General features: G+C 47.3%; 1 protein-coding gene across 1 annotated transcript in view; it reads right to left on the bottom strand.

Moving 5' to 3' along the window:
* The window catches only part of GRK3 (G protein-coupled receptor kinase 3), a 56,848-nt gene extending 38,316 nt beyond the window's left edge, over positions 1-18,532 (bottom strand). Inside the window, exons 1-2 of the mRNA XM_085075689.1 lie at positions 18,055-18,532; positions 5,384-5,460 (exon numbers count right to left, since the gene is read on the bottom strand). Coding sequence (XP_084931815.1) covers positions 5,384-5,460; positions 18,055-18,167 — 190 coding nt within the window. The 5' untranslated portion in view covers positions 18,168-18,532. The remainder of the gene's footprint in view (positions 1-5,383; positions 5,461-18,054) is intronic.
* Positions 18,533-21,656: the final 3,124 nt, after the last annotated feature.

Genomic DNA, 21,656 nt, shown 5'->3' with positions numbered 1-21,656 from the left:
ACCAGAATCCAGAGCAAAACCACTGAACTAACGACCTGTGGCCCTGATTGTACAGAAAACCCACCAAGAAACGATGTCCTTGCTACTTAGCTGCACATTATTTAACATCAAGAGCAAAATTATCACAGTGCTCATGCTAGAGCTCAGAAAAGTCATCCCTGCTCGCTTCACAGCCAAAAACTCAGGTGCTTTTCTTTACTCCCGACCAAGTTTTATTGCCTTCATTGTTATTTCCTCAGAGGACTATTTAATTAGTCCAGAATGCCAACAGCACATAGATCTTCTGCTTAAATTAAACAATAGCTTAAATAATGCTCTAGGGAGGCACTTTTCCCAGCCTGTTATTTTTAGGCAGCTCGGGGAGCGCGGTGCCAGCAGAAAGAGGAAGAACAAGAATGTTTTTCTCAACAGATTTTAACTCCTATCTAATGATTAGCACCAAAGCTCTGAAGTAACGAAATATGAGTCCATAACTAGAGACAGAAGCAACAGAAAGCATGATTCACTGACCCCCAAAAACCGCTGTAGCTGTTCTCACTCTAGTTTTGGTTGGGTTTTTATTTTTTTTTTGTTCAACAGAAAGTTGTCATGACCAAGCTGGAGGAAACAGCAGCCAGAAGGGTCAGTTTGAGCGCATTTCCCTCAAACTGAGGAGGGCAGGCAGAAAATCTCCTGTGCAGGAGCTACAAATCTGACTGAACATTCTGGAAGCTCAGCTAAGGAGCTACAGAACAAACATGATCCATGCTGAGCTGGATCAGGACAATGGGAGCAGGGAAGGGGCTGAGAATCCCCCAGGAGCCCCGTGGGTAGGAAAAGCAGCACTGATGCAGATGGCAAAATGCTTCCCCTGGCTGGGAAAACCTCCAGCTTGGAGCTGGTTGAGGAGGATATGGAAGACAGTGGAATGAATCACCCCAGAAAGATCATCCCTCACTCTGCAAAAGTGGATGGTAAATAAGGGGAAAGAAAAGGTTTGTAGCTTCTTACGTCAACTACAAGTTGTTTTAATTAGTTCTTGTATTTCATGAAAATAAAACTGAACCACCTTCGGGGGGGAAAAAATTGCAAGTTACTTCCTAGGCAAGGTGAAAAATTTACACTGCAGCAAGACCAGCTGCTGAAACAGCTAAAACACGTCCTGTTCTCATCCTTCCCCCAGACCCAAACCCAACGGCTCTGCAAGAGATGAGAAACTGAGAAGGGTGTGAAGGAACTGCCACGTCCCACCAGCTTCAGGAGATGAGAACAGCCTGTTTGCCTTCATAAGGGACCCAGGCAGTCACCAGAGAACCTAAGGCTGAACCTAAGCCAGACATGGAGCAATAGGATGCTTTACCATCACATCCCAGGATTTCTAACCCAGCTGCATTCCCTGCCTCGCAGGTAGATGCAGTTTGTCTGAAAGTTCAGAGTCAGACACAAGAGGCAATGAACCCTAACTGGCAGCAAGTTTGCTCCAAAGCATTTAATAGCCAGGATAATCCTGTTCTAAAGCAATATTATGATTTAATGGACTCCCTTGAAGGTCTGGCAGCACCTTGGCTGCAGCAGCCCCTGATCTGCTCATTTCCCCAGCTACCCTCTGAGGACAGGGGCTCTCTAAAGGTCCTCACCCCACAGGGCAAGGGAGCATGGCAAGGACTCAACGTGCAGTTTTAACGCAGATGTGAAGCAGAATGCATTCCACATGGAGATTATGGATATTGGGATATTGAGTAACAGAATGGTTTGGTTTGAAGGGACCTTATAACCCATCTCATCCCACCCCCCACACCTTCCACCAGTCCAGGCTGCTCCTAGCCCCATCCAACCTGGCCTTCAACACTTCCAAAACGTCTCTTTTTCTAAAGAAACTCCTGATCTGGTGTTGTAGCAAACAGGATGTGGTGAAAGCAAACCGGCTAAGGTGGTTACGCACTCGGCTTCGAGACAGCCTGTACTTCCCCAAGAGGCTTCTGCTGTGGAGGAAGCAGCTTCTGCAGGAACAGCCGGCTGGGCTGGGCTGCCAGAGCACTCTTCTGGGTGCTTCTGCGAGCTCCACGTCCTCTGAGTCACCAGGACATTCTTAGAGAGTTCGAGATGGTGCTGGAGCATCACTCAGGGGGCAAACAGCAGTGCCAGCACCGAGGGATGAGAGCAGCCTGGTTGCCTGGCTGAGGGAAGAGATGTAAATAGGGGACAGACGCTTGTTTATGCAAATCTGATGGTGCCTCAGGGTTGTTTTCATCCCTGATGAGCTTCCTGCTCTTATTCTCATCCTGAAGGGTTTGGTTCCCAAGCCTGAGCTGTCCCTGTGACTCCCTGCAGTTGCACACCTGGCAGGAAGGGAATTTGGGCCAACCTCTGGCAAGCACTGACCCTAAAAGGATTTTAGGGCTCACTGAGAATAAACACTTGCAGGTGATGAGAGCAAGCACTGTATTTAGACACATTCACAGGGAAACATCCACAGGAACAATTCCACACCGACATCAGAGCCCTCCTATCAGACAGCTGATCAAAGCCTGGGTTTACATTTGAAAGGATACTGAAAAACAGGGAAGAAAAAAAAAAAAAAAAAGCAGTGACCTGGAGCTGTGAGGAAGAATTTAGGTCTGGGAAAAAAAAAAAAAGAAAAAGAAAAAAACAACAACAGTTCTTATCTAGAGCAGTTGCCAAGGAAAAACTGGGGAGCTCAGTGCAGTTTTATAAGGATAAAGCAGGGAGGGCTGGATGGCTCCTTAGCTGAGGAAATAACAGCCCAGGAGAACTGGCAATAAGGGATGATCCAGCAGAATTATTTGGAAATCGAGGCTCATGGAAACTCCTTGGAGCAGGAGAAGCTTCCCCCCACACCTGCCCCACCTGTGGTCTCACCACATCCCAACTCACACAAAGAGACAACGAGCAGAACAAAAAGGTGATTAGACTTTTAATTACCTCCTCGTACTTCTTCTCGCAGCCCTTTGCGTAAGGCTTGCCTAAAATTGCAGGTACTTTACCACAAGCAATTATGCTAATGTCTGGAAACAGAGCTAATTGAATGGCAAAGAACACGCTAGAAAAGGCAATCAAATTTAAATGAACAACCACAGTAAGGAAATACTGTATTTTCCAGCGCAAGGCAAAGTCTGCTGTTAAAAACAGCCGTGTTTAGCTTTAATCTTTTTTTTTAATTCCATTCTAAATCCTACTTCAGCTTCAGAATTAACTGAAACTCCTGCACAGCATTCACAGAATTGCTCCTCATTTCCAGGTAACCCAAGGCAAGTCCTGCTCTGACTGTACCCGGGGAGAGGAGGAGGAAACCTCTCCTCTGTGCACAGAAACTAATATGTTAATGAAATTCTGGGCTCTAAAATTCCAGGTTTAATGGCTACTACCACCATGGGGAGGAAAAAAAAAAAGATCTAATCCTTCCAAGGTTCCAGTTACCTAACTGTAATTGCTGTAACTTATCAAAATAACTGCAACAGTCCTCGCTGTAACTGGTAATGAAAAGTATTCAATTACATAAATAGAAATATCCATTACATAGAAGTTGGTCTGTTTGACTTCTTTTTTTATAGAGGAAAAAAAAAAAAAAAGGACTTCTTCATTTCACTGCCCCCAAAGAGACTCGGTTGAAATCAGGCTGTGTTTGGTTGCTTAAAATTCCGCTTATTTTGCAACTGCCAGGCTACAGCAAAATATTAATGATTCAGCACAGGCACTGGAGCTGAAGCACACACTGAGGTGTCAGAACAAGTAAACAAGGTATCTCTGCATTTACCTGGCAAAAGTTTGGGCCACAATAAAAAGTTTTAAGCACAAGTACAGACTGCTCCAGTTGCTGAAACCCACTGGAAAGCTCCCCAAGACTTCCAGTGGCTCTGAGAGCCATTAATGACACTGTGAGACACAAGAATACTGATTATTTTAAGCTGGCAATACCTAAAATTCCCACTCCAGCGAGCTGCACGCTGCCAGGCAAGCAGGAAGGCTTTGGGTCATTTCTGCTGCAGCAGAAGAGAGGACAGTAAAAGCTCAACCAGCCCAAAGATGCCTCCAGCACCAGTTTTTCCTAGGAAAACTTTGTTCACTAGACTCTCATTTCAGACAGGAATAAAATCATTGACCTCCTCAAGACTTCCCAGCCCATTCCCCATTTTCCAAGACAGCAGCAGCTGTGCTATCCCAGCCAACCCTCTCCTCAAATCTACTGCACAAAGCTCTCACAAGCCCCTCACAAAATCCATTCCCAGCTTTATCACCCACCCTACCACTAAAATTTTAATTTTTATTCACATCCAGATCTTTTTCTTTTTCATTGACACATTAAAGCTCTGAAAAACGGAGTAACCTCATCATTTCTGCAACAGCTTTTCTGGTTTTGAATCATGTTCAACCTCACTTCTCCCTTGCACTGCCCACATCACACCCTATTTCAATACTTCCCTGTAGGTCAGATTTAACAGACTGCTCAGCCAAGGTCTGCTCATTCCCACTGCTCTTTCCTGGACTCTTCCCAGCAGGTCCATGTATATTTTTTTAATCCAGTGCCAGGATGGACACAACATTCTGCCAGCAGAGGATTATTTCACATGCCTCACTGGCTACAACACTGATTTTATATTTAGTCGTGTGATCCAGCTGAGCCAACGCAGCCCAGGGCTGGATGTCACAGCCAAGTCCCTGCTGCAGGGTCCCCACGCTGTGCCTGGGTGATTGCTCTGGCACAGGTGGAGAGGAGGGACACTGCTGGATTTCACTGCATTTTCCCCCTCCCCTGGTTTATGGAGTTTTTGTCTCCGTGCCCTTGTCCTCGTGTCACAGCAGAACACGGAGAATTTTCACTCCAGCACTCACAGTTAGCTAAACACTGATCTCTGATTTTCCCATGCAAATTCCCTGGATCCACCCTTCCAGGGAATATTGACCAACTGCTCCACAAGTCCATTTTCCCAGCAGTTTCACCCAGGCTACATCCCCCCGTGTTGAGAGCAAGAACATGATGTCAGAGGGTCAAGACAACACATCTGGGATCTTTTCCCCTGCTCCCTGATCAACAGGCTCATTACCTCTGCAAAGAAAAATAAGTTTAACTGATGTGACACATTATATTGTTGACAAGCCCATACCAAGTAATATAATTTTCTCCTCGGTGTTTCCAAATAATTTAATTATTTTCCCTGTAGTTTTCCAGAACCTGAAGTTGAAAGATTGCCTTGCTTCGTCTTCTTCCCTTTCACAACATTTCATCTTCTTGAAGACCCACGTTTCCCTAAGTCCTGAACATCCTGCAGTGCTCTTCAGACACTCTACAGCACTGATTTCTCAGCAGGCATCAGAGAGAAATGCAAAAACCACATTGATCTTGAAAATACCTACACAAGTAACGTTTTATTGAGACACGACTTACCAATCTTCTGATGAAAGATCTTGTCGAAGGTTAATTCACCCCTTTCCTCGAGGTATTTCTGCATAACACTGCGGATACTGAAAGAAAAAAAAAGAAAAAGGGAGAGGGGGAAAGAGAAGTTACTTGAAATTGCTTTTTTTAAACTTTTGAAAAAAAGTCAGGTGGAGCCCTGGCTGGCCTCCAGCAAGCTGATCCCTGGGGTCACTTCCCAGGGGACACCCTGGTCACCACTTGGGTTCTTTATTCCCATCTCAGGTTTAGTTTGAAATGTAAAATAACTGCCCAAGGCACCCCGAGCTGCCTGGGATTAACCACACCACCAGCCAACAGCAGCTCCATTAGGCCCTGCTTGGCTGCAGTGCACTTCACATCTACTTTGCCTAATTTATAATGTCACAATCACTCACTTAAACCACATTAACAAAGATTTCCTTTATGTGTCAAGTAGCCTCAATATTCATTGTAATATAATGCCTATAAAAATTTCATATGGGCAACAATACAAGTACATCAATTTTAAAGTCAATGCTGGGCCTTGGTAAAGCAACTCTTGTCACAGCATCAAGTCAAAATTCCACTGGACTTTCTCAGTTTCCAACTTTAAAATCAATATTTTCATGCATACTATTTATTACTATGATTATACTACTTATTATTATAACGACACTATTTATTATTATAAAAATAACCCTGTGCAAAGTACTCATGCTCTAAACAAGGCCATTAAATATCACTCATATTTCTGCAGTAGCAAGACTGAGAACCTAATCTTTGCCAGCCTCAGGGATGTCCCCTCTCGTGTGCTCACACGGCATCAGAAATTCTGAGAAACTTCCCAAATCTCCTCCATGAAGGAGAAAGTATCCACACTCTTCCTCACAGGAGGACCTGAAGCACGAAATCTGAATGACTTGACCAGAAAAGAAGTCTGTAATAAAGCCAAGGACTTTGCTGGAAAGCCCTAAATCCCCATGTAGGAAAATATCCTATTAATAGTTTTCTGTGTATCTCCAAATCCCACATGGAATATGGATCTCTGAACAGTGTGATCCAAAGCAAGAGCTCTGGAGGCCAAACACCACATCAAGTCAGACAAGAACTGGGAGGGCTGAACACTGTTAATCAGGTTTGAGATCATAAATTATTCAGTGACGAACTTGCTGTTTATTTGTTCATTAAGAACCGGGTCTGCTCTCTGTGTTTTTTAACAATCTAAACAAAATACTGATTTTAAATGAAGAGGAAGAAGTAAATAAGGGATCGTGGAATCACTGAATGGTTTGGGTTGGAAGGGATATTAAAGAATACCTTGTTCCACCCCCTGCTATGGGCAGGGACACTTTCCACTATCTTAGGTTGTTCCAAGCCCCTTCCAGATATGCTCCAAGCCCCTTCCAACCTGGCCTTGGACACTTTACAGATGGGGAAACCACAGCTTCTCTGGGCAACCTAAGCCACAACCTCCCCACCCTCACACGGAACAATTCCTTCCTAATATCCTAAATCTTCTGCCAAACAGCCCTTCACCTCATCCCCCTGTACTTACAGAAGACCCACTGGAGATGAACAAGGCTGGCACGAGTTCCCACAGCTCCCCTCCTCCCCGAGCCCCCTGGCACTGCCATCACCCCCCAGCACCGTCCCATTCCCACTGCCCACCAGACCAGCAGTAACAGAATAAGCCTTTCTCATAATAATGACACCAAGAAAGCTTTCCTCTGCTCCAGCGGGTGCACTGCAAGAAATTACATCAACAGATCTTCGGTCTAGACAATGGGAGAAGATAATGAAAATTTAACGTGTGACTGAAGCGCCCAGGAAAACAGTGATTGTGTAAGGAGCAAACCTCTCCAGCGCCTCCTCCTCTCCCGACATCCCATTCTGGTCTGATGGATAACGTCAAAGGAACAAAATGTCTTTTGCAGCCACAGAATCTGAACAAATCTGTAAGATGATCACAGGCTGCAGGAGTCCACGCTGCATTCCAGGTCCTCAGCAACGCTCACGCCCCTTTGAAATAATTTCTATTTATCCATAGGAATAAATAGGAATAAATTACATGGAGTGGGTTATGACTATCTAGAATAATCACCTCCTAATTCTTACGTGGAAGTTACAGGTAGAAATCCTCTGGAGTTCAAAGAACTGACGCAGAGTCCATGTATCCCTCATGAGGATGGAAAATTTTAAAATGGAACTTAGCACATTCCACAAACAGGAAAAAAAGGTTCCCTCTCTGCTTTAGTCTATCGACTCATTAGTTGCCCTACACGTCAGCAATCTGGGATTAAAAGCTGCATTTCACAGAAACACAGCCATTTCTGAAAAGCTTTCCCTGGCCAGAGATGCCATCACCACAAACCACGCACTAATGCAAGAAGTGGCCGTTTCTGCACGAGTTCATCTCAGTTCACAGCATGATCCACCTTAATAGCAGCACTCACAAGGAGCAGAAACAAAAGTTGGCTAAAAACGAAATCCAGGGAGACTTCAGAAGCGAAAGCACATCCAACTGGACTGCAGCAAAACCTTTTGTTCATACATTTTTGTCATTTCAAAGAGGGAGAAAACAGCAAACAGTAAAAAAAATTCAGAAATGCTCCGTTTACCGTCCACATATCACAAGTCAACTGAAGCACCACGACAAGTATGCTCAGGAAAAGCCAAAAGTCAGGTCTAAAATTTGATGAGATATGCAAGGTGGACTCAAGTACCTCTTTCTGAGCAGCTTTATCTTCACTGAAAAGAAGTGGAGCAGGCAGAAGATGACTTATCTGCATCCTCATCAAACCATAAACCCTGCCAGCAGCACAGGTCACTCTAACCTGATCAGCTCCTCCACCTGCCCAGAAAAGGGATTTATTTCAAACATGACCTGAAAAGCCTGTTAAAAGGGGCTTCAAGCTGCACCTTGGAGCTCTAGTTACTCCAGCTTTGATCAAAGAAACCCCCTGAAAAGCAGCCTTCAAGGTTAAACTCCATTCTGGAATTAAACAGCTCTCGCTGTCTGCAAGCAGCCTGGCAGGGCACAGGCAGTGCCAAGGTCGGCGCAGGCGGAAAATGTCTACTTGAAAACACGTCTGAAAAATGAAGAAGAAAACACATTATGTCCTTTCTAACAGAGAGAAGGCCATGTATGGCTAGAGCATCCATGATTCTCCCCCCCAGACGAGTTCCAGCAGGAACAGCAAAGCAGGAAGAGCTCAGCCAAAGCCAGGACTCGTCCTTGGCTGCAGCACTGGACAACAACAGCCACTCCTGCTGTTCCTCCAGAACAGAGCAGTGACAGCCTGGGACTGCAAGGAGAAGCATGCCAAGCAGGAGAAATGAAACTTCTGCCAGCACTGAGCCCAAGGATGGCCACTGGAACTGAGGAACCATCCATGGGGTTGGAGCACAACCCCACTGAATGCAGGAATATGGACAAACCAGGAGTTACAGAGGAGAGGAAAACAAACAGCGCTCGTTCTGATACTTCCAAGAAAGATGGAGAGGGACTTTTTCCAAGAGCATGTAGCAACAGGACAAGGGGGAATGATTTCAAACTGGCAAAGAGGAGGTTTAAATTAGGTATTAGGAAATATTTCTTCCCTGTGAGGGTGCTGAGGCCCTGGCACAGTTGCCCAGAGAAGCTGTGGCTGTCCCTGGATGTGTCCAAGGCCAGGTTAGACAGGGCTTGGAGCAACCTGGGAGAGTGGGAAGTGTCTCTGCCTGTGTCAGGGAGGTTGGAACAAGATGAGCTTAAAGGTCATTCCTAACCCAAACTATTCCCTGATTCTATAAAAGTTCTGCTATCCATTTCACTCAGATTTTGTCCCTGAAGTTCCTCTGAAAGCAACTCACACTTCAGAAAAGGGCACAGAATGAGGCAACAGGGTGTATCCATATATACAATACTCCTACTATTGGAACTAGGTCAAGAAGCTCCTTACTACTGACCTCCCTGCTACTGGATCTTAGAAGAGCTTTGAATTATTTATCATCAGAGCAGATGATTTTTTTTCTTGTAAATCAATAAGAGTTCAGGTTTGTGGGATGTTATCTGGTGCACACGTGCACACCACAGCTTGGAAAAACAACAGCCAGCATTAGAGAGCTACACCTGCATTAAGAATAAGCAGTTCCAGCCATTAATATATTCTCCAACAGGCTGAAACAGAAACAGGAGAACAGAAAAACAAAACTAAGAATGAAACAGCAGCTTCACAGCAACTGAGGAGAGCAGAGTTCAGGATTTAACTCTACCAACGTTTCCTGTATCGCCACAAGCAGGTCATAAACTTGATCTGCTCAGATCCCCAGTCTGTAAAATAAAGCTGGATTTATTTTTTCCCTCCTCTTTGTCGTCAGAGCAGGTACCATCCCTCTGCCACGTGTGGCTCCTCTATCCAACAGCACACTAAGCTCCTGATGGTTCCTGGCACGACCAAATTAATAATTATTTCAAGAAAATGCCAGATAGTCATCAACTCCACGGTCAGTGCTTTGACTGCCAAGGTTTGGCAGTGCCTGTCCACTCTCTGCACCCCCAACATCTCATCTCCACACCACAGCCACCTCCATTTATTCCTGTGTCAGGGATAATAAACACTGAACACTCATAAACCATTGAACCCATTTCATTCTGCTTCCTCTCTCAGATTGCACCCGGCTCAAAGTTCAGCAGAAGTCAATACTTCTCCAAATGACTCTGCTCTCAGCGCTGTAAAAAGCTATTTCACACATTGTCACTGAGGTTTCCCACAGTTCGTGGGGCAAATTCGCAGCACAGAGAGCCAGAAAGGATGATTAGACCATCTAAACTGATATATTTATCTATTACTTGTACACTCACAGAATCACACTCGATCTTGGAGATCTTTCCCAATGCAAATCATTCTTTGAGTCAGTTATTAATTAGTGCATGGTCTCATCAGCTGACAAAGCAATCAGTGACCCCAAATTTCGCTTTCCCTCCACAAACACATCACACCACATGCACACCCCACCTCCACAGCACTCTTGCCATTTTCTGTCCCAAGCCCACCCATCTCTGCCCCATTTTCTGCCCTGACACCCCCTGAAGTTCACACCAAGCCACTGCCAAGTCATTTCACTGCGGTGAACTAATGCTCTTAGAACTGTCGTGGGTGATTAGCAACATATTTCACCCCAGAGCCCTGTGGGATGGAAGGGATTAGAGCTCAGCAAAACCTGCCTACACCTCCCTCCCGTCCCAGCATCAGCAGCTTCACTTATGCAAATGATTTTCATGGAGAAAGTTTACAAAAAGCAGGAGCTGTGTAGCTCCAAAGCAGCCCCGAGATCCTTGAGGATCGCCCGGCATTATCAGCGCTGAAATCTGAAACTAATAGAAAAGCTTCTAAGTACATGAATTTTTCAGGAATAATTACACCAAATTGCAGTGTCAAGGACTTGCCCTTCCACCAGATTGCTGCTGCTGAGAAATTACAAGAAAGGAAAATCAGAGGAAAATCACATCTCCTCGCTCTGCCTGCAATTAAGGCACTCGCCAATCATAAATTACTTTTTTTTTTAAACAAATACAAAATTACTGAAGACGTGCCAGTTTTTTCTAATCTCTCTCAATCTCAAATGTTTAGAACTTTCTTTGCAAGTAGCAAGTATAAACCTTCACTGAGAGACCAAGAACTACGGCCAACACTGACAAACGCCTTTGATTTATTTATTCATTTATAGGCTCAGGATGCAATTTTACAGAGATCTTAAATGTTTATTTCCACTATCCAAATCCATCATAAAGTTGCTAAAATTGGACCAAAGATCCTGCCCCAAAGGCCTCTGAACTGAAAGCATGACAGGGTCAACAAGTACAACTCAAAGCAATGGCAGAATGGCCCAGAGCCATCACAGCCAAAAGTGGGTTGTTTTTTTTCTCTTTGTACAAGTGCATTTAAAAGGTTTAGCAATGCAAGATTGATCAAAAGTGAAAACTGGGATGAAATATTTGGCCTAGGAATCAGATCTTTCAAAGCTCTTTTAAACAACAAGTTAAAACTACAGGAATGTTCTTGTAATTTTGAACAATTAGGAAAATCTCAGGTAAAAAAAAAAAACAAAAAAAAATCAAAACACTTAATAAAAAAATCAGAGGACTGATGCACAATACAGAATTGCCTCAAACATGAAAATGAGCAGAAGATGGTAGAGAAGAAATGGAGAAGCCAGATTGAAGAATGCTCAAAAAGGAATGTCACTCCCAAAGCTGTGTCCCATTCCCATGGCTGCCCGGGCAATCCCCAGAGACATCAAAGTAAAACATCCACACACGTTCTGTCTTCTTTTAATTGAGTTATGGGATTGTTTAGGTTGGAAAATCCCTCAGAGACCAAGTCCCCCAGCAGTGCCAAGGCCACCACTGACCCACATCCCCAAGTGCCACATCCACACGACTCCCAAATCCCTGCAGGGATGGGGATTCCACCACTGCCCTATGCAGCCTTTTCCATGAAGGAATTTCCCCTCATATCCACCTAAACCTCCCCTGATGCAACTTGAATCCTCTGGGCACCAGCTGGATCTAACTCCATTCACCACCACCCCTCTTCTCCCTTTAAAACTCAGTTTCACAGAGCTCCTTTTCCCCGCTGAAACTGAGGCAGAAACTCAACAAACAACAGCAGCCAAGCCACATCCCTGGAGCTGTCACACTCATTCTGCTCTTAGCCCCTCGGGACAGGGCTGTCTTTATCCAAGGTCTGAAGCACTGAGTGTTTTATCAGCTTCCCTGGAGCTTTTTAATTTCCCGGGAGGATGCAGAAGCTGCTGGGAGCTCTTTTCTCACACACACCTTGTGCAGAGGTAGAACTCCCCAGAGCATCCAGCAATTCCCAGCTCCTGTGCAGAGATCCTGGCAGAGCTGGTGACTGTCTGCTGTCACACAACTCAGACCAAGTCCCTAATGATGGCTTTGATCTGCACAGCCCCACCAGATTCCCCAAAATCCACCCTTTCCCTTTCCCCTCCTCAATAGGACATGACACATGCTGACAGGACAAATTCCTAGCACAGTGGAAGGGGGCTGAGGGGCTCTGTGTTCCTTCAAACGCTTTCAAAAATTGTTATTTATTTATTCATTTATATAGGTGTTTAGTCAATATAGGAATTATTTTATTGGATAAGCATGGGGTGAAGCTCCTGTGGAAAACAGCTGTATTTTCTAAGCTAGAAACTGCTGCTTTTGCACCAATTTAGTTCAATTAAGTTATGTTATTTGCTTTATGCACCTGGACCTGACGGCTCCTGATAGACTTTTTACTAATTTTATTAATCACCAACAAAATAAAGCTATTATTGATAAGAAGATTAAACCAGGCCATTCCACATGATTTCACCAGAACAGAAAGCAAGGGCTGCACACACTCATGTCCTGATCTTATAGTTCCAGCGTTGGCTGAAACCATTTCACACAGGCAAGACTGGGCACTGAAAAGCCATCAGCTATAAAAGGAGTAAGAGCTATAAAGTTGATTAATTTTACTGAAAAAACATCTGCCCACCTGCACCAGATCACACCTGTAAAACAACACCACATTTTGGGAGCTTTCCCCAAAAACACATCTAGAATCCTCCCTCCGTTTTTAGCACAGCAACAGAAGGCTGCACACTGATCTCCCCCCAGATCACCCTTATTTACCTTTTTTCTTAATTAAGGTAACGATGCCCGAGGGAAGGTCTATGCTTCAAAACATAACGCTGCAATCCTGCAGCATCCCCAGGGAGAAGTAATTGGAGCATCTCTCTCCAGATCTCTCCTTCCTGTGCCCAGAGATGCTCCAAGCACCGGATGCTCAGGAGCTGAGACAGTCGAGGGCCAGGAAAAAAAATCCAACAGAAAATCCAACTTCAACTCCTGCACCTGCCCAAGGTGCTTTATGCAAACAAAGGTATATCAGGCCATGTCCATCCCTAGCCATGCATTCTTCCCAAAAAGAGTGCTGCAGCACAAAACTAATTTGAGATAAAAAGCAAGTGCACGTTGTCAGCAGCCTCAGCCTTCTGTGTGCACATCAAATTATTTTGAGAAAGCCATTTCTTACTGCCTTCCCGACCACAAACTTCTGTGGACAGCAAAGCAGGGAGGCTGAATTTCTAACCAAAATTTCACTACTGTGAACACAAGTGTTCGGCCTTTCTTGCACTGTTGGTTCAGAAAAAAGCAAGTCTTGCCCCTTCCTCAAGCAGCTCCCAACGAACCCTCACGTGTGCATTTTCACACTAGCAGTGCTAGGTAGTAAAATAAGTTTCAGTTTATTCATTTAAGCTTCAGATTTTGGACATCAGGAAGAATTTCTTCAGGGAAAGGATGGTCCAGCATTGTAAGGGCTGCCCAGGAAGGTGCCCAAAACTAAACAGTTTTCTAGCAGCAACAAAGAAGCACCTAGAGAGAGACACAGAGGGCTGACATGGGCGGAATAGCAACAAAGATGAAAATTACACACCCAATTGTCGGGAAAATTTTCCCAGAGACAGCACGGTAAATGAATAAACACAAGACGGAGGCGTTCAACAATGCCAGAGAAAACACCGCCAAAGTCACCCAGACTGACAGCAGAGACAGGCGAGTGTGAGCCTGCAACTTAAGAGATTTACAGAAGCTTCAAGAGGTGCAAGAACTCCCTGAAGGCCACCTCAAATAAAGAAATGAAATCCACAGAAAGAGCAAAGTAAGGCCAGGAGAACGGAATGACAAAATCAGAAGCAAGAGAGAACAGAGCGATGATGCTTAACCCTGAGCAGGAGATGTCGCTTGGATTTCTGATAATATTCAGCACCAACGGAGGAGGAAAAGAAATCACAAACAGCTCAGGATAGAATTGGGAAGGCAAATCAACCTCTGTGTTTTCAATGACCCTTAATCAGAGTTCTAGACAAGCTAGTTTGAATACTGGGTAAGGAAGCAAAGGGCACATCAACCACCCTACGAAAAGCTGCTGGGTACCAAAGGCCAGTCTGCACCTGTACAAGTGAAGATGGGATGATTGCTGAGGAAAAATGTCACATTAAAAGCATGATTTTTAACAAAAAAGTGACTGCAACATTGTCTTTTTTCCCCCAGCAGAGCACAGTTCAGGGGAACGCGGGAAACCAAAGAAAAAGATTGGGAGAAAAATCAGAATTAACTTGAAACAGAGGTAATTACTGAAAGCAGGTTAGAAAAGGAGAGATGAGAAACATCCACAACCTCGGGGAGAGAAGCCTGGACAGATGGATGCTGTGTTTTGTTACCATGCCCGTGGTATTTGGATACCAAAAGCACCCAAAGCTTACGTGATGTTTATAGTAAGAAAGGTTTAATGTCAACTTTCCAGTGGCGCACACGAGGCTCCTGCGAGCCCTGAACCTTCTCCCATTTGTTACCTGATTTCTTGGACCATTTTTCTCAGCTTCACGTTACACAAATCCTTTACTCAAAGCAGAACAAGCTGCTGGCAAATAAAGACAGCTGTTCTATAGTGCTCTTCCACTCCCTTCGACCAAAATGAGGGAAATGTAAAATTTACATGGAAAAGTGAAAAATCTCAGCAGTCTGCTGAATAGCCAAAAAAATTCAGAGTGCAGTTAATTTACTCCTTTCCCACCAACATTTAAGATATTTGAGAGTCATTCTGCAGAATAAGGTTTGGGTTTCACATTTGCTCATATTTCCACAGGGCTGTCTTCCTTCCCATTCCAGGCCTGATTTCAGCAGGATATTCTGCCTCTGACAGCCTTTCTGCCCACCCATGCGAATCTCCCTGAAAAACAGGCTTTTAGGAAACAATGTACAACACAAAGATACCACAGCTCTCACAGCTCTTGGCAAGGCTCTTAGGAACGAAAGGAGGAAATGCAGAAGGGAAGGAAAAGCAGATGACAGAGGATGGAAAAAGGGTTGTTTTGTTTTGGTGCTTAAAAAAAAAAAAACAAAAACACACTAATCCTCTTCCTCAGGCACTCCCCGGCTCATTAGGGTTTTCTCTCCTTCCTCCCCAAACTGTGACATTTAACGATTTCAGGACAAAACCAGTCTGAGGATAATTCACGTAAACTCAGCAATAATCAGCCCTACGGCCAATAAACTCTTCACCCTCATAGTTTATTTGCTGCTAAGCCTTGGCCTGCAGCCTTGGAATTCATTCTGCCGGCACTACAGCTATTTCCTTGTAAACAGGAAGCCCCCTCAAATTTGCATTACAGTAAACTCATTTGCTGCATTTAGCCTCAGCCTTATCTGGGAAAGATAAAAGGGTGCCGACAGGTGTATTGGACTCCAGCAAGGAGACAAGGGGTAAAAACCTTTGTAATATTCCTCGAGGAGGTAAGGCTGGTGCACAGGACCTGTCCCTGGGCTGTGGTTGCCCACCAGAGACAAATCAACACATCCCTGTGAGCAGAGCGCTGCAATAAGGCAGGAACATTTATTTTCAAACGTGGATGTGATATTCCAGTGACCTTCCTGCTCTCTGTCCCAGTGACAGCCACGACTGATGGCGGGGATGGCTGAGCATCCAGCGTTTCAGAGCTGAGCTTGTGCTCCTCCGAGGAGCTGCTCACAGGCACAGATATAACGAATATCTGGAAAAATTGTTTGATTTCAAACAAGAGAGGACTCTGTGTGTTGTATTTTTTTACTGTTACTATATCAACCTGCCTTTAACCAGCCGATTTATGTCATTTTAAATGAATCACTTCGCCAGCGATATTTCAGAATATTTCAGTATACCCAGCACACCATGTCTGCTCTAATGAGGGGGATCAAAAAAACCCAGCCAGGAGCCAGCACAAAGATATCTGACACCAAAATAACGGTCACAATTTCCTACTGTATGAGGAAATCCCTGGTTTCAGTTAGAAGCTGAGAGGTTCAGTCATTTCAAGCACCCTAGAGCCGTTTGTGGTCCCAGGCTGAGGTAAGTCCCAGTTCTCAGTTATGTCTGTGCTTCCTCCTGCTTCTGTGCTGAGGGCCTGGCATGTCCCTGTCCCACAGCACCATGTACACTGAAGGCTTCTCACCTCCTGCACAGCCCCACAGCCCGAGGAGGGTGGCAAACCATCCTTCTCCTTTAATATCCCACGCCACCAGGTTCTTTCACAGGCAGCCCAAGGTGCTTTGGCCACCGAACCTTTCCCCTTTCCTCCTACTGCACAAAACTTCCTCTGGCACCTGGCTGCCTTTCCCACCTCGTGGAGCAGGTGAAGCATCTCTCCCAGCTCAGGGAAACCACCAAACCCTGACAGCAGGTAAATCCTGGAGCAGGAGAGCAAAGCACAGCAGGTTTCTCAGGCCTCGTGCTGTGCTTGCTACGAGGCTTCCGCCACGCCAGGCACGAGGGATGTCGGTGCAGGCAGCAGCTTTGGAGCTTCTCCACAAACACTGACTGTGCTGATATTTTTCCTGGTGTTAGGAGGACTTATCCTGCCCTGCAAGCCTCCATGTCCCACCTTTCACCTGCCCACAGGGGTCATATCCCTGCTGGGGACAGGGAGCAGCACCGCCGCACATCATCGAGGACAGGACTGACATCACCACAGCACTGAGACACATGAAGCCACCAGCAAAGCTGGACATCAGGCTTATAGGGAAGGTGAAATTCTGTTGATATTGTACTGGTTTTGAAAGTGTAAACACATACCACGAGAAAAGCAGGCACCTCTGTCTGTCCAGCAACACCATCCTCACCCAGACCTTAAACACAGCAGCTAAACTTCATCACCTGAGGTCTCACTGCTCCTGCAAGGAGGATAAACACAGGCTGGGCACCTTCACCTTCCCCTGCTCTGCAGCCTCCCTGTGCTGCTCAGCATTCCAGCAGAAAGGCAGGAAAACGAGTGAAGAAGTGGGAAGAGGGCTCCAGCGATCCCTGGCTCACAGAAGACAGCTAGGCTAGGCCACCAGCAGGCTTCCAAACTGCCTACACATTCTGCAGTAAAATTTGGTTTAGATTTTTCCTGTTGCAGTATTTTGTTCGCTGGCTGAATCTTCGTTTTTAACATATACATATACATTGACACACGCACACCCAGAGCCACGGAAAAAAGGAAAAGCTTGGTTTTAATTTCAGCAATAAATAAGCGATGCACAGGTGATTTTATAACACACACAGAGCCACGGGGAAAAAGCTGTTTTTGCGGAAGGAAAGCTGCTTTTAGCACCAAGCACCAAGCAAACAACCCCGGCTGTGCCAAGGCTGTGTGTGCTCCCTCGGTGGGACCGGGAAAGGTCGGGCGATGGAGCCCAGAGCAGCACCAGCACCTCTGCTCCGTGAGCCGCCTGCTAAGGGCGAGCTCCGGCCCCGTCCTCCTCCCGCATCCCCTGTCAAACCCCGTGAAGCATCACCGAAAAATCGCTCTGCAGAGCAGCACGGCCAGAGCCGCTCGGTCCGGACGGAATTCCTCACCCGCCGCACGGAGCGCCGCGCTGGGGATCCACAAACCCCCGAGCTGCCGGGGCTCGTCCCCGAGGGGAGCCGGGTCCCCCCTTCACCCGCCGAGGGACCCCGCACAAGTTGTGCCAAATAAACACACGCATTCAACACATCCCACACATGCAGCACGGCCGGACCCGGTGCCGGCGGAGGCCGCGGGAGCCGGGGCACGGCCGGACCGTTATGTCCGGCCCGGGGAGGGCGCCGGGGGCCGGGCCGGGGCCGCGGCGGGGCGGGCGGTACCTGGGCTCGGGCAGGGTGATCTTCTTGCTGGCCCTGGCCGCCGGGGTGCTCTTGCTCTTCTCCATCGCCATCAGGTAGCTGACATCGGCCAGCACCGCCTCCAGGTCCGCCATGTTCCCGCTCCGCCGCCGGGCTGCAGATGGAGGCTCCGCCGGGGCAGCCGCCCCCGGGGCGGGGGTTGGCGGCGGGCGGCGGCGGCTCCGCCGGTGCGGCCGAGCGGCTCCCGGTGCGCGTGTGCGGAGAGCGGGGGGCCGCTCCCGCCTCCCGCCCTGCGCCCCGGGCGGGCGGGCGGCAGGAGGGACGGACGGGCGGACGGACGGACGGCGAAGGGAGGGAGGGAAGGAAGCAGGCAGCCCCCGCCGCGCCCCCTCAGCGCCCGCCCGCCCCCGCCGGGCCCATGGCGGCGGCCGGTCCGCCCCCGCCGCTCGCAGCCTGCGCGGCCCCCGCCGCCCCGGGCCCGCAGCTCGGAGCGCGCGCGGCGGCCATGGGCGGGCGGACCGGGCTGCCCCGCGGCGCCGCCGAAAATCCGGACATGGATCGGCGGCGGCCGGAGCGGGGAGAGCCCGCCGGGATGGCTGTGAGGGCAGCCGCGGGGTTCGCTGTCCCGGGCACGGCTCGGGGTCTGGGCTGCCCGGTGAGGGCGGGGAGGCCCTGAGGGGCACAGAGAAGCTGCGGTTTGGACACTCTGGAAGTGTCCGAGGCCGGGTTGGACGGGGTTTGGAGCAGCCTGCGATGGTGGAAGGTGTCCCTTCGCAGAAATGGGATTTAAGGTTCTTTCGACCCAAATCGCTGTGGGATTCAATGGTTCCACCAGAGCCAAAGCCAACCACGGAGCACTGAGCTCCCTGCCAGCCGCAGCACCCAGCTGGACACATAAATTCAGAATTAATTCCCTCATCATTTATTAAAACGCCTGCACAACAAAAACACGATACAAGCATCTGTGTGCCACCCCGTTGAACCATTTGCTGGCAAATAATGATGCAAAACAAGGCACCCAGGTGTCCTCTGAGCAGAGCTCCCCGCTCATGTTCCTCCTTCATGTAGTAGTAGCTCCACTGCAGCCAAGCAGATATGCAGATTTCAAGTGCTTTCTTTGCTGAATTTCGTCAAATATGTCATAAATAATTGGCTCAATGAAAGGCTAAGTCAATGACAAGTCTGAAGTTTGAAACTCAGCGTGTTTTGAGCTCTTTTCAAGTGCCGCCACTCCTCCTGCCTACATCTTTATGAAAGTTAATGATCTGATTAAAGCGAGGTAGAGTATACAGCTGGGAGGATTTCACCGTGTGCCTCATTATGAACCGTCTGAGAACCTGTTTTTTCTTGAAAATGTTAATTTAAGCCAACACTTTTCGCCGGAACAGATCCATTGGGGAAGGTTTCTCCTCCACCAGTTGCCCCAGAGCAAAGCTGAGGCTCAGGATGTCCAAGCAAGGGTAGAATGAAGTGGAGGAAGATTTAGGCACATCCCTCCTGGAAGTTCAGGGTGAAATCTCCCACCAGCCCTGTTTAGAGGTTTCACTGATCCAAGCTGCAGCGTGGAAAGGAGTTTTTTTATCTCCTGAAATCCTCTGGGCTGCTGTGGTTCCAGTGGCTCCTTGGTTCAATCCATACCTCACTCCAAAGCTCATTCCAGAACCTCTACGTGGGTTTTCCATTTGCAGGGGTGTGATGGGAGAGAAATTCCTCTCACCACATCCTTAGCCTGGCAATCTGAGTACCTTTTGCTGGCTCTTCCCAGGGGGGCTCCCAAATTTTAGCTCCTGCAGCCCCTCTGCCCATCTCTGGCCAGTATTTCCGCAGAAGGAGCTGGGTTTCATTTCCTGAAATGAAGCAGCAGCACACGGGGAGGATCTTGACTCTGACCTGAGGGTGTTGCTAAACACCCCGAGCAAACAGAAACCATCGCCTGCATGAGCTTGGTCAGATATTTGAATGGCTTTACAGCAATGGTGACAGCAAAAGCAGCCACCAAAACACCCCTTAGGATTCCTAATGCTCTCCTACTTATTCCTGTGCCACGTTTTCACCGCTATTAGCTGGATATTGTTGTTGTGTAGACGTCAAAGACGTTCCTGGTGACAGTTTCTAGGAAGTGAGGTCTGGTGAAGGCCAAGTTGAGGAACTTTTTCCCTTCTTTCTGCTTTTGAGTTTCAGCTGGTGCTGGTGTGGCAGCAGCAGCTGGCACCAGGGTGGTGGTGGGGGACAAGCAGAGGTGTTCTCTGCACTGTTGATGTCCCAAGTGTGACTGCAGCACAGTCAGAGATGGTGGCACATCTGGGGAGGCAGCCCAGGTCAGGCTGTTCATGCTCGCCTCTAGCAGTGTGTAAAACACAGGCATTTTTATATATTATTTTATATCTGTATATTTATATCTGTTATATTCAGGTATTTTAAAGGTTGCTAGGACGGGTATTTTTTAACAACAGAGTGGAATCAAACGTGATTTTTTCCCCAACATGAGCAGAACAGGCAGTGCCATACTCCTCTTTTGCAGGGAAGTTCAATTCCCCAAGTGCAAGCCTGCAGCTTTCCTTAGCCTGTGTTGCATCCCAGGTGTTTGTGTTGCTCTTGTTTTGTTTTATGCCACGTGTGTCGGGTTTGGTGTTTGTGAATGTTTATAAACAGTGCTCTGGGGATTCCCCCAGGTGAAGGAAACCCGGAGCTAATCGATGCCAGGGTTAGCAGAGGTCAGAACACGATACACCCTGAATGCATTTAAGCATCTCCTGACATTTCTGTGGATGGTGATGGATAGTGCTCAATCAATTTCAGCCTGGCTGGGCTGCAGTGGATGCAGAGCCAGGAAACCCAACGTCGCCTCTGCTGCTCCTTCCTTCCGAGGAGCGAGTTCCTCCTACCATCTGTGTAAGATTTAAATGTTTAATGTTGCCCTGCTCTGCTTCACAGGATGACAGATGATATTACAGGGAGCTACAAGGCTGTTGTGGATTTATTAGTGTGTCCCACACTGACACCATCCCATCACAATAATGGTCCTGCATTACCCAGGACAGAACCACTTCAGTCCTGTTGCCCTCCAAGCTGTGCCAGATCCCATATCAGATAAGATTTCTGCTCTATGCTGATGCCAACAACATCTCTCGAGGGGAATGTTCACACACAAGATCATTAAATATTATTTTTAATTCTATTTTTACTAATATTTCTAATATACTGCCAGTAAATGCACGTAGGTTGAGATTAAGAGAATTAAGGAGTATAAGGATTCATCAGGCAGCAGTGCTGAAGTGCCTGGAGGCCAGTAGGACAGAAAGAAACACAAACTGTTCCTGGGAAAGCAGGGCAATGCCAACACTCCCCATCCCACAGCCTCACTGCCTCCAGCATCCCAAGGAAACAGCCTCACTCCATCCCCTTTACCTGCCAAATTCTGCACTTTGCCAGGCCCTGGGGTGGCTTTGGCCCCTCTCCCCTCCAGTGGGAGGCACATCCACACCAATCCCACAGGAATTCATTCCTCTGCAGCATCTGCACCCACGCTGGGGTTGCAACCCATCTCCTTAATGCTGCACTAATAAGTGGTGAGAGGCAATGTGGAAAACAAATAGAGTAATTAATGGCCATGGCTGCTGCTG

The sequence above is a fragment of the Lichenostomus cassidix genome, chromosome 15 (assembly GCF_008360975.1).
Source record: "Lichenostomus cassidix isolate B80296 chromosome 15, HeHo_3.0, whole genome shotgun sequence".
Lineage (NCBI taxonomy): Eukaryota > Metazoa > Chordata > Aves > Passeriformes > Meliphagidae > Lichenostomus > Lichenostomus cassidix.
Note: the sequence above shows the minus strand (reverse complement) of the source record. Positions and strands in the feature narration are given on the sequence as shown.